General features: G+C 32.9%; 1 protein-coding gene across 2 annotated transcripts; it reads right to left on the bottom strand.

Annotated features, from left to right (window-relative positions):
* Positions 1-71: 71 nt before the first annotated feature.
* On the bottom strand, positions 72-3,783 carry LOC110641533 (protein phosphatase 2C 16). 2 transcript variants are annotated; one of them, XM_021793297.2, is made up of 4 exons: positions 1,994-3,774; positions 1,225-1,584; positions 1,014-1,119; positions 72-691 (listed from the first exon to the last, which is right to left on the bottom strand). In XM_021793297.2, exons 1-4 carry the CDS (start codon positions 2,828-2,830, stop codon positions 357-359), a joined length of 1,638 nt encoding a protein of 545 aa, XP_021648989.2. In that variant the 5' UTR covers positions 2,831-3,774; the 3' UTR covers positions 72-356. The 2 variants fall into 2 exon arrangements, with proteins under 2 accessions (XP_021648989.2, XP_021648991.2); XM_021793299.2 differs by having other exon boundaries at positions 552-691; positions 878-1,119; positions 1,994-3,783.
* Between the last annotated feature and the right edge of the window lie 9,976 nt (positions 3,784-13,759).

Here is a 13,759-nt window from a genome sequence, read left to right as displayed (position 1 = left end):
TGCATTGTTCAAGCCATCGCCATAATTTGGAGAGCTACTACACAAAACTCAATATCGAAAGAGAGACATCATATTGGTAAGGCAAAGGGATGATCTACAAAATTGAACACTGTAAATCTCCCCTACCTGCAAGCTCAAATTTATGTAACTATTAGATAGTTTTGGCACAGTGGATATCAAAAACACAGGCAATGTGACATTCGGATCCACTTGCTATAGTACACACTAGTTTCTATTCTTGTACACACACATTAAGCCCACGAGAAAAAGGAATGGACTGAGCTATGTATTCATTAGATGCACTTTCTCTAATATATAGGTATATAGAGTTAAGCTAGATGATAATTCAACCTTGATTAAGATTTGCTCTTGAACTTCCTTTGAGCTTTCAAGTCCACCACTATCACTGAGATATTATCCTTGCTTCCTTTTTGCAGCGCGAGCATTGAAAGGTACTCAGCTGCTGCTTGAGATGCCGGATCAATTTCTTTGCCCCTTTCATCCAGAGATGTAACTCCATTCTTTTTGTGCCAGAGCAAAATCTTCTTTCGAGCCACTTCACAGGCTTCATCATCTGTCATGACATCCCACAAGCCATCACTTGCTAAAATAAGGCATTCGTCATCTCTAGCTCGAGGAATAAACATGACTTCTGGGTCAGGAATAATCCACGGTTTCAAATATCTATCACCTGTTAGATACAAAAGAGGAAGCAAGTAAAAGCAAATGTCAGTGCTGAACACCTTCGATGGATTTAAAAATATGGTTAATTATGAAGCTACAGCGTCATTGCAAAAATTCCTGTAAAAAATGGGTATACATGTGTTCAGACAAGGCACGTCAATATAACATAAAAAGCAATAATCCAGATTTTTACTTTGTTTTCATTTGTTCACTTTGCATTTTGGTGTCTTAATCAGCAAGATCAATAGTTGTAGAAGCAAGCTGCACAATACAAAGTTGCTTCAACGTGAACAGAATTAACATTTGAGCCAAAAATGGAGGGCGCCTACCAATTGACCTAGACATAGCAAGAACACCACAAACACGATGTCCATTCCACGGAATCACCTTGCCTCCAGAAGCTTCAATCCTTGCATATTCATCTTCTCTGTTTGGCTGGAAAACATAAAAGTAAATATATAAATAATAATAAGAAAAAGAAAATGATATTAAAATATGTACGCAGACGCATTCAAAATGATGTAAAAGCACAAGCCTTACTTTATGATCAACAGACAATGCCATTGACTCTTTTCCACGATAAAGCACTGCTCTTGAATCACCACAGTTTGCAACTATGATATGGGATGAACATACCAAGGCAACCACAGCAGTAGATCCAACTGTTTCTGGTGCCAACGGCTCAAAAGCAGCATCAGAAGCGTCAACATGGCCTTCAATGGTGCTTCTGGTACCTTTTCCTCCAATCTCTTCATCAACGTTAAGAAAGCATCTAGTGAAGGCTTTTTCCCACTGCACCTGCTGGTGTACTTCCATGCTCGCATCAGTTAAATCATTTTTAACATTTGCAATCTCTTCAGCCAAGGCCCAATGGATTCGGTCACGACAGTAGTTAGCAACCTGCAGGAGATCCCTCCAAATTATGCTTGCAATTACATATCAACAAACTGTGCACAATACTGACCATGTGAAGATGGAAACCATTTATGCTTTGAATATATACAAACAAAGTCCTGAGTTTTCCTTTGATTATTTGGAAAACAAATAAGGCTGCAGATTGAGATGGAGAAGCCCATGTTGTAAGTAACAATAAGTTACAAATTCAAATGCTTTGTTAGAAATAGTTACAACTTCAATGAAACACTTGGAATCAATATGCAAATCATTATGTTACATCATCAAACAAAACTCATGCCCAATCCATAAATTTCTCAATTTAGCACTCTTACATTGCTATCAATGAATTGCAATGCAAATACAGTATATACTATATGACGAGAATAATAAATATCTAGCTATATATATGTACCTGAGTGCCCCCATGGCCATCATAAACACCATAAAAATGACTCGTTAGATCGGTCAAACTCTCACTTAATCCATCAACAAAACGGTCACCAATAAGCATCTTGATAGGAATTTTTACAAACCGAGGGATAGCTGTAACAGCGTCTTCCATTTCTGGTCTTCTGCCACAAATTGATACAGAACCCCAAAGGGGTATGCAATCAAGTTCAAACACACTCCGTGTAGTTCCTTTGCTGAGATTCTTCTCACTGGGCAACTTAAGAACCACTGCAGATGCCCTTAAATCAGAGCCATCAGAGATATCAGCATTTGAGCTCACTGCTGCAATAAGAAGTTTTGCCGTAGGCACCTGCACCTCATTTGATGACTCCACAATTATAGCCTTAGCAATAATTTGGCTATCTTCAATCCCAACAGATTTTGGCAAGCTTATTTCAGATCCTGCTTCCAATGCCAACAATTGCTCAGTCATTATTCCATTATTGTCTTCCGCAACTGACAATACTTCATCTTCATCACTTTCCTGAATCACATCAGTTGGAACTGATATGTTTCCATTTTCTGGCAATATTTTCAGTGAATCAGTTACTTGAACACCACCATCTTCTGGTGCAGACAAGGTGGCAAAGTCCTCCTCATTCTTAGTGTCGCTAGAACTTCCACAGCATGCAGTAACAGCCTCATCGGATACCACCCTAGCAGGATCAGACAACAAGCTCACAGTGTCTGTTACTAGCTTTCGTCGCGTAATTTCCACATGGGTTGCAATACCTGAACTATCACACATAGAATTGCCTAAACTAAGCGTCATTGCAACCGCTGGGGACATCTCTTCCATCAATTCCACTCTCTGTGTCCAATTAACAGTTCTAACTATCTCTAACTTTCTTCACACAATCCACCAATTTTCATCCTCCTCATTCCCTTTCACCAAAAAAACTTGAGGTAAAGCTTGCAGGTTCTAACAATTCTCCTTCCATCATATGACATCACAATGACCCACCGATATTTTTTCATCAAGGAGATATACAGAAACACAATCTATCTCCAAGGTCAAATCGAAGATACGCAAGCAGTTGAGCACAAGCAGAATGGAAAACAAGTTATCAGATCTGGTGAGCAACAGTGGATCTAACGTTCTAATTATCAGATATTTCAAGTCTTCGCAGGTAGTTTGAGTTATCCTTAAAACTCCAGAACTTATCAAATTCTTTTCACCTTTTTCCAGAAAGTAACCCAAATCCTATCCCCACCACCTACCTTTAAGTACATAAACCACAAATGAAAAACAAGAATACTAAAATCTTCATCTTTAAACCCAATAATAGAAAGCAGGAACAGTCATGAGAAACAACCTTGGAAAAGGTAAAACCAACACCAGAAAATCACAAGAAAATCCTAAAAAGTTGAAACCTTTTCACCTAAAACTTGTGTTTCCTGGATCTAAGGCAACCCCATCTGAGGCTCTCTTGAATTGAGGATCTTTTATTCCATGTATATGCAGAGAAAAAAGAGAAAGAAAAGCAGGACAATATCTGGGTATGGTAGACCCTCAAACAATTAATGGAAAGAAGAAAAAATCACAGCTACTCAAAAAATAATTCTTGTAGGGTGAAGCTTACCCGTTTGAAACAGAAGAGACTTAAAAGAGACCAAGAACCTGAAAATATGGCAAGTTAGCCTCTTTTTCCAAAATTTTTCTGGGCAAGGAGGCTTGAAAGAGAGAGAAAAAAAAAAAAGAAAACATGCTGCAGAAGAGAGAGAATATAAGTGGGAAAAAAATGGTGCATTTATTTTTTTATCATGAACTCCTAAAAGGACACGTACACCTGCAATTATCTTACATCATTTAAGGGTGTCTGTGAGAAGATGCATAGGTTAGGACAAGCTTACATGAGGACAACTACCCATGAATTTTTCATAGGCCTAACTTTGAGGAAAGACACGTGTCCACACCACTGAAACGTTACTGTCCAAGCAATAATGCTTCTGTAGCCATGTGGCTCTAACTGCTTAAAATATTAAAATCTGTAGTAGATCTTCTTCTACTACCCCTATCTTCTTAAAAGGTTATTTCTTTTTTAATTTTTTTATCAAGATATTAATATTAGTAATTTTTATTTTTTTTATACAAAAATTATTGACTGAATAATAAAATAGCCAAAAACAATCATCTCTTAACAATTTTCGTAGTAAAACTTTTTATTAAGATAATAATAATAATAATTATTATTATTGTTATTATTATTAATATATTATATAATAATGAACAAGTTTCTCTTAATAATTTTTACTATAAAATTAATAAATTTACAAAAAATTTAAATTTAAAATTTTTCAACTTATAAAATTTTTTAACTTAAAAAAAATCCTTTAATTTTTAATACTCCCTCCTATCTTATAAAAATTACTTAAAAATATAATTAATACAATTAAAATAATAAATTTTATTTAATTTTATTTAATATACCTTACATTCAATTACCCCATTACATATTAATAATTTATGTTATTAAACTATTTGTGAAATTAATATATATTTTACTTTAAATAGGAATATATTATTAAATAAATAAATTACTATTTAAAAATGTAGTCTACAACTTAAGTCAAATGAAAATAAAATCTTTTTTATATTTATGTCATGTAGAGAGTAAAATAAAAAAATAAAAAAAATAGATAACTATTAAGAGGGAGAAATCATTATTCTTTATAAAGCAAGTTTTCATAAAGACTAATACGAAAAATTATAAGAAATAGAGTTTCAAGATGAAACTTATTTGCTGGTATTCTTGAGAACATTAGAGAGATTTTGAAAATTCAAAGAGTAATAATTTGATTAAATTTAGTTTATTTTTTTTATTTGTTTAATATAAAAAAATAATTTTTAGCGTTTTTAGAATTATTTTATTATGTTGAACCAATTAGATTAATTAAAATAATTATAAATAAAAATAACTTCCATTATCACATATTTTAAGTATTTCACATTTATCACATTGAGAATGACTTAATTAATTAATTAATACTCATTTATATATACCTAAAACTCATATATTTATCCAATAATTATGAATTTTAAAATATTATTGTATATGCCTAATCTATTGACAAAATGAGCTTAAAAAAGTTCATTCAAATTTTATTTAATTGTTTATGTTTTTCAAACTTCATAATAATTTATTAATTTCAGTTAAAATCAAATTAAAAAAAAAAAAAATCCTAACTCTAGTGCTTGCTAAAAGGTGCAAAACAAGCAAATGTCAAATTACCTTGTCATAAATATGATATTCTTTACCATATTTAGTAAAATTTGCAACAAATAAGCAACCAACGCTCAGAAATTTAGCTTGGCGACCTGCGCCTACGGCAGTACCACCACGGGTGGATACCGGTGAGATAGTAAAATGCACCCATTAATTAGCTTTCTTTGCAATATTTGAACTTGAACTTTTATTAAACCCTGCATTCTCTTACTCTTCCTGCCTTCGTGCTACTACTTTTTATTATAAATAGCTTGTATCATAGATAGTATAAAGAGAAAAAATTCATATATTGTTAAAATATAAGAAAGTAAAGGAATAATAAGACTAAAATATGTATAGAATTATATATATATATATATATATAATTTAATATATATTATTTTATTATGGCATTTGTCATATATATGTGTGAAATAAAATAATTATCATATTATAATTTTCTTAAATAAATTATGAACAGATATGTTTATTAATAAGTAGATATATCTATTAATAAACAGACATGTGAATTCTATACAAACAGTTATACGTGTCTGTTAATAAATAGACATGTCTATTCTATACAAAAAGTCATAACTATTTATATAGGTGTCTGTTAATAAACAGATATGTCTATACAAACAATCATAACTATTTGCATAGGTATCTTTTAATAAAATGACATGTTTATTCTATACAAACAGTCACAACTATTTATATAGGTGTCTTTTAATAAACAAATATGTCTATTACACAAACAGTTGTATCTATTAGAGATAAACAGATGTGTATATCTAGAAAATATGCCATGACTTTTCATTCTTTATAAATATGGATAAATTTTTCAATCCAAATATATACTACTTCTACTTCTTCTTTTTTTCTTCTAGTCTCTCTAAATTTGGTTCGTATAAAGAGTTCTTAAGGGAAATCTTCAGGAGTTGCTGTCTGCAGATTTCAGGCTTTGTTATATCCTGGAGGTATATTATCATAACCTTGCAGCAATCTAGTGGGGGCAATTAATACCTTAAGATAGTGATTCATCACGCCTCAAAGCCTATTCTACACCCACTGCCTCAACACTTTTTACGTAGGGACAAGTTATTTTCTGTGCATGTATATCCATCTCAGAGATGACTTTTCTCCAATCAAAGATGAAGGCTGATGAAGATCATCATGGGATGACAGCCATTGCCATTAATGGAGATAAGAACAGCCGATGTGCTATCAAATGGGCTGTGGACAATCTTATTAATGGAAATAACTCTTATTGCTTCCTTGTTTATGTTCAATGCAAGACTTTGCATATGGGTAAGAATACCTTTTTTCTTTTTTTTTTTTTGTTTTTCTTTTTAAATTATCCTATCATCAGTTACCATGATCATCATTCTTGCTGGAAATCATGTTCAAATGATCTTAGTCTTGTTTGGGATGATAATGTGGGATTAATTTGCACACAAGGAGGTATTAAATTGCATATAAATATGAACACTATTTGGATTTTAGATTTGCAGTGATATTTATTTTATGGAAAGTTTAGGAAAATATTGCATTAAATTATTACAAATTCTTATGAAAATTTTGAGAGTTTTTTATAAGTTTCAAAAAGCTATCCATTATGAAAATGTTAGCTTTTCATTTATCTGCAAGTAGCATGCATTTTCACTTGAGAGTATTAGATGCCAATATATTGAGATTATCTATTCATCTTTCAGAATGTTTGATTTCTATTATTTTGGATGTTCCAGGGGAGAATTTGGGTAATTTATCTAAGGAAGGTCGCCCACCAATTGAGCAAGAATTGCAGCAGTTCTTCCTTCTCTACAGAAGATTTTGTGCCCGAAGAGGGGTGAGTAATTGAATTTTTGGATGATTTTTCCTTAAAACCATAGTATGTTTTCTTGAATTATCACTGATAAGGGAAGAAGTCATGGCTGCTATTACTACTAGAAATGGGATTTGTATATTATCTACCCTCAATTTATTTAAATTTTATGAATTGGGAATGCAGTTAGTTCAAGAGAAATTATTAGGTACACCCTGCACCTCAAATATAAGAGCTTTGGATGTCCTATTTTAGGTTGAAACTGCTTGTGAGAAATTTAGGAAAGACATTAGGCAAGGTTTGAAAATTCTGTATAATTATATATTGTTGTTTTCATCATATTGGATATAGATACGTAAATCATGTGTTCTTTCTTCTTCTCTTCTTTATATTATGATTGTGCGATTATGTGTGCAAACAAAAACCTTACCTTACTTCAATGCATACCCTCAAATACTCGTGTTTTTCTTACTTTAGGAAATTTAAGAATGCAGACGTTCTTTCTACTTTACTCAAAACTATACCACAATCATGTGCCGTGTATATCATATCAAAAGGAAAAGTTCAGAATTCCCAGTTAGCAAGTCAACCTCATCATGCACATTCAACTGGTTCCGCAAATTCAATTGGTTCTTTATGTTCTTCCCTGCAAAATCAATCACCTTCTCCTCCTAGTGGTAGTAATGCCAATGATGCATCTACAACCAAGCAACAAAATTATTGGAAAGTATCTTGCCTTCCAATAGAACGCTTGAAATCTAACAAATCATCATCTTCACAGTAAGTTCTGCAACACTACATAATTTTATATTTTCTTTGGTAAGTATTATATATGTAGCTAATATTTAAACTACAAAACATTCTGATTTATTGTATGCAGAAATAGTTTATGTGAAAGTCAGAAGAGTGAAGGTTCTAGTAGAATATCTTCATGTGATACCCCTCACCCGACTACAGTGTAACTGAGTAAGGCATATCACACTCGGTGCCAGAACATCTTAACTTATTACATTTCTTATTATTCACAGTTATTGTATTAATTTGGGTCAATTTATTTACCGGAGAAACTGACGGAGTTTCCCCTAATTTATTAATATTTTGACGAGTTTCCACCTCATTGAAAAACAATTTTATAAATATTTGCATTCTCATATTCTCATTCAAATCATCAATTTAATCTCACTCATATAAATACATATGAAATTCCAAATCATCTCCATACATACACAATTCAAATATGAAATTTAAAACTTTATTAATTTACACCATGTGCAAATTTAATATACAAATATATATTTCACAATAATTACATAAGTGTCTGATTCACATTACAAAATGGAAGTCTAATTATAAATTACAAATTATAAAATACAAAATTACTAATGAAGCCTAATGGTCCTACCCAAAACATTGCACGGATGAGGGATATTGGACACAATGCAGATCTGACTCTTACCCAGTCTGAGGTCTGTTAGGCTTTCTCCCTGTATCTCCAGTATCTACACGTGGCAAAAAGCGACGCGCTAAGCAATACAGCTTTGTGGTGCCAATGAAATATAAAAATAAACTAAAATAAATAAATACAAGAAATTATTCTGTTAATTTATCCACACTAAAATTTTTTATAATTGCTTGTAATATCCTTAATTTTATGACTTTTATGTTTATTTCATGGTTACAAATTCTTAAGACTTATTTTCATTGCCCAAGTAATCTATACTAATTGACAGGACTAGATAAACGGGTAAACTGGCACTGGGTATCAAGTCCTCAGGCCGTCACACCATCGGTCACAAAGTGTCTCCAGGTATGTAACAAAATGGCTAACAAGCTATAATAATCATCGGGCATAAAGCCAATTGAATCAAGAGTATTGGCCAAAAGCCATAACATCACTAAATGACACAAAAAGCCATAAATCATGAAATGGCATAAAGCCATAGGCAGTACTACAATCAAAACCCTATTGGCATGCCAACCTATCCAAACCAATCATACTAGGCATATTAGGGCATATCACAAAGTTAATTGTTTAATTCTTTGCATATAAGATTTGATAGTTACTATTTACCCTAATATTCATATATAAATATTGACTTTTTCATACATAATAGATATGTTAGTTCTAATTACACCAAAATCCCACATTTTGGATTTTACACTTGTTGGCATTAATTGCCAATCTCAATTCAATGTTTATTGGAAGTTATTTCAAATTTTTAGATTTCATGGCCAATGTTTACTATTCCATTGGATCAATCTACTGTAAGAATCTGGCTAAACTTTCTTCATGAAAGTTGTTCCTTGATGTATATTCTTTAATTCTCTTTTTGAATCACTCTATTTGGAGTTTTGTAGCTTAAGTTATGACATTTTTACCATAACTGGCCGGATTGGTTCATTGCCCAGAATTTCAAGACAAAATTAGTTCTGGTAGTTTTGGTACCCTAATTTTGGCTAGAAATTTCAATTAGTTATGGTCAGAATTTGAGTTTCTGTTCTTCATAAAAATTGTTCTATATTGTCTAAGCTTTCCATGGGTTTAAAAATCAGGTCATTTGGACCTTTTTACACAGAGTTATGGCCATATGAACAAACACTGTTCACATGATCAAGGTTTTAAATTTCACCTCCAATTAGCTTTACACCAATTGGAGTTATACAACTCGAGTTATAGCTGCCCAAACACACTGGACTCAAGTCCAAAATTTCTAGTAATAAGGCAACTCATGCATTTGTCAATTTAATTCACCAATCTATTTCAAATCACTACAAATTCTCATCAAATGGTCAATAGGTGACCTTAAATACTTTAATTATTCAATTATGCATCATATTACAAAACTCCCAATTATCCCCAAACCCTAATTCACTATCTCACCCAATTCATGCAATTCTATTGAACATCCATTCCCATTCATGTATAAGCACTCATCATCATCCATAAACATACCTAAACTCATCAAACACATCAAACCACACACACACCAAGGGCTGCAGAAATTTGGGTCTTGGTTTTTGTCGCAAGGGTTTTGCGGTCGCCGGACGATTCTCACCGAAGTGGAAAAAGTGAGGAGTCGCCACTTTAATTTTGAGGGAAATTAAAGAAAACCATTAGAAAAAATTAAAAAACCACTTCGAAAATAGAGATTCTAGGTTCGGGGTCCGTATACAGGTGAGGAAAGTATTAGGCACCCCACCTCATCCCTCAACGAGGGTAAGTAGATTTAATGTTGTGCTCTTTATAAATTGAAATTGATAATTTGGGGCTAGAATGATGATGTTAGTTCTTTGTACGAATAAAAGGAATGTTTGATATTTCACTATTTCGGATTGCCCAAGAACACGAGTACATGAGATGACCCTTCAGTGAATAGGTGTTGTGTAATAGGTATTTAAGGAGGTTAATATGAATACTAATTGTGATATTCTCAGGAGGAATTTTTATCCTATAAATATGAGTGCCTTGAGAAGGACTCTCCATCGGGCCTCAACCTAATATTCGGGATACTTTGGGAAGAACTCTCCCGCCTATCCCTTGGTGTATTAAGAATTTAATTTGAGAGCTTGGATAAGAACTCTCCCCCCAATCTCTTAGTATATTTTAATTTGAATTTAAGCTAAGAGAATTCGGGTAAGAACTCTCTCCCGATCTCTTAATGTATTCTGTTAAAATTTAAGCGAAGGATTTCGGGTAAGAACTCTCCCCCGATTTCTATATATTTTATTAAGATTTTGGCTGAGAATTCGGGTAAGAACTCTCTTCTAATCTCTTATTGTATTGAGTTAAAAATTAGGCTGAGTTAGGGTAAGAACTCTCCCCCGATCTCTTAATACATTGCGTTAAAAATTAAGCTGAGTTTGGGAAAGAACTCTCCCCCAATCTCTTAATATATTGTGTTAAAAATTAACCTGAGTTCGGGTGAACTCTCCTCGGATCTCTTAATATATTACGTTGAAAATTAGGCTGAGTCCGGGTAAGAACTCTCCCTTGATCTCTTAATATATTGCGTTAAAAATTAGGCTAAGTTCGGGTAAGAACTCTCCCCTGATCTCTTAATATATTGATAAGAACGGCGTTTTATAAGAACTTTGAACTAGGGATTGAAGGAACGGAAGTGTGAAAAACACAAGTTTATATCATTGAATTCAAAAATTTTCACCTAGGGGTGAATGCATCATGCAAGATTTATTTTTATCTATTTGATTTCAATGATAAACAACATATTAAAACTCTTTTAATATGTTTTTGGATCTGTATTTGCCATTTAAGATTTTAAAATTAATCAAATTAATTTTAAAACCCTAGATTAAATCAAGAACGATTACACTAACCTCTTGATACACTGCAGCGTGTCAGCGCCTTTGAGATTCGTCTTCAGGACACCAGATGTTGTCCCTCTAGCTTGTCCACACCAAGAACACCTATGGCAGCCCTTGAACAGCTTCTAAAGCCTTTTCTATTAATTAGAAATTCAAGTTCTGCCTTTTGAGAGATTAGAGATGTAAACAAGACACTAGAAACAATTTCTAGTGTTCTTAATTCAAGAGATTGATGGCTAATCTCTTTGAATTGATGAGAGATAAAGAAGAATAGAGGGAGGGCTGCAAAATGGCGTGACCAAGGAGTGTGGCTGCTGGTTGTCTTTTATTTTCTCATAACAACACTTAAATAGCTAGGTTAACACATTAAACCCTTGCCACATGTCACCCTTTGATTAGCTCTAGGTTTAAGTGACCCAATCACATTGTGCCAAGTGTCAAACCTATATTTAATCTTGATTTTAATCATCTTACATGATTAAAAAACATTTGGCAAGCTTATGTGTTATGCCATGTGTCACCATCTCATGGTGCCACGTGTCACACTGCAAAATGACCAAAATACCCCTGTGTCTTAATTTTGAGTTCTCAACCCAAAATAATTATTTTTCTTCTTCTAATTAACTTATATCAAATATAAATTAATTAATTAATCTCTATTAATTAATTTCTCATTAATTAAATTCATATTTAAACACTTTAAATATAAATTTAACTTATATTATACATCCAATAATCTAGATTTGGTTTCAAGTCATGTTAGGGACTTTGTAAACTAATTGCAAACCAAACCTATTTAATTAATCAATTAAACTCTTTAATTAATTAATTAAATCATATTTAATTATGTGATAACTTGTGTATGTGTGTGACTTACTAGGCTCATCACTAATTGGCAATGAGACATGATATCAACTCTTAATACCATCAGAACTCTTTCTTACCATAAATGATTTCTCTAAATCATTTTATGAACCTCATAGACCATGGTTAACACCTAGCATAGCATGCCATGGCCACCCAATTAGTAATAAGGTGTACCTTAAATGAACCTATAATCATATGTTACCATGCACTAGAATCTCTCTGTTACAAAATCCCAACTCAAGCTGGAGTCATGGTTTTTGTCAAACTCCATTTGCTATGAATATTATGTTCTTTTTTAATTCCAGTTCTTGATTAAAAAGATTTTCTCATCAGAAACTCTTTTCTGAATAAATCTATCTGTCCTGGCCAGGAACTTGAAACATCAAGAACAATTAAATGAACATAGGATTTTATCTCTATTTACTTAGAGGAACAGATTCCATCTTGATCAACACCTACCTCCATATATAACTAGTAGGAGCCAACACATGCCCATATACCCATACACAGTATAAGTATGAAAGCAGTATCAAACTCAAACTAACTATATACAAGATAACTGTGCTATCTCAGGTCTAACGATTATATGCACTGATATGATTTATGACAAAACATTGACAAGAGTAAACTCCATGTGCTTGTCATAAGTGTCACTGGTTCGGCCTACTTATCATTTATAAGTGCCTATCATGTTTGTTATATAGCATGAGACTCACCATTTCATCTTATTTATATCTCATATAAATAACTTTGGAACAAACATGAATACAATCTTTCTGGATAAGTCATGTCCTTATTATGAAGTATTCTCGATTGTGAACCTATTTGTGATACTTCGTGCTAGAAATATTGTCACTCATATTCTTAACAACTTAAGAATAATATTTCTAACAAAATATCAATGGACCTTTTCTATTACACATAAATATATTATGTAAACGGAAAAGTGGAAATGCCTTTTATTAATAAAAATATGTACAAGATACATACTAAATGATATGCTCTAGGGCATACTACTAACAATCTCCCACTAGCACTAGAGCCATTCATTACAATATCTTAGACCTATCTTCTCAAGATGTCTGTCTAACTGAGTCTGTGACATAGGCTTAGTGAATGGATCAGCTGGATTTTCAGCTGATGCTATTTTCTGCATGGCTACATCGCCTCGCCTAACTATTTCTCTGATAATGTGGTAGCGCCTTTCTATGTGTTTGGATTTCTGGTGAGACCTTGGTTCCTTAGCTCAGATGATCGCTCCATTATTGTCACGGTAGTGGAACCGTTGACTCAATGGAAGGAACTCTGTAAGTTCTCACACGAACTTCTTTATCCAACGACTTCCTTTGCAGATCTCGATGCAAAGAATATACTCGACCTGTAGTGGAATCTGCAATCGTGCTCGCTTGGAACTCTTCCAACTGACTGCACCTCCATTACAAATGAACACATATCCAGAGGTAGACTTTCTATCATCGATATCTGATTGGAAATCAGAATTAGTATA

The sequence above is a fragment of the Hevea brasiliensis genome, chromosome 1, assembly GCF_030052815.1.
Source record: "Hevea brasiliensis isolate MT/VB/25A 57/8 chromosome 1, ASM3005281v1, whole genome shotgun sequence".
NCBI lineage: Eukaryota > Viridiplantae > Streptophyta > Magnoliopsida > Malpighiales > Euphorbiaceae > Hevea > Hevea brasiliensis.
The sequence above is the reverse complement of the archived record's forward strand: the minus strand, read 5'-3'. Positions and strand labels throughout refer to the sequence as shown.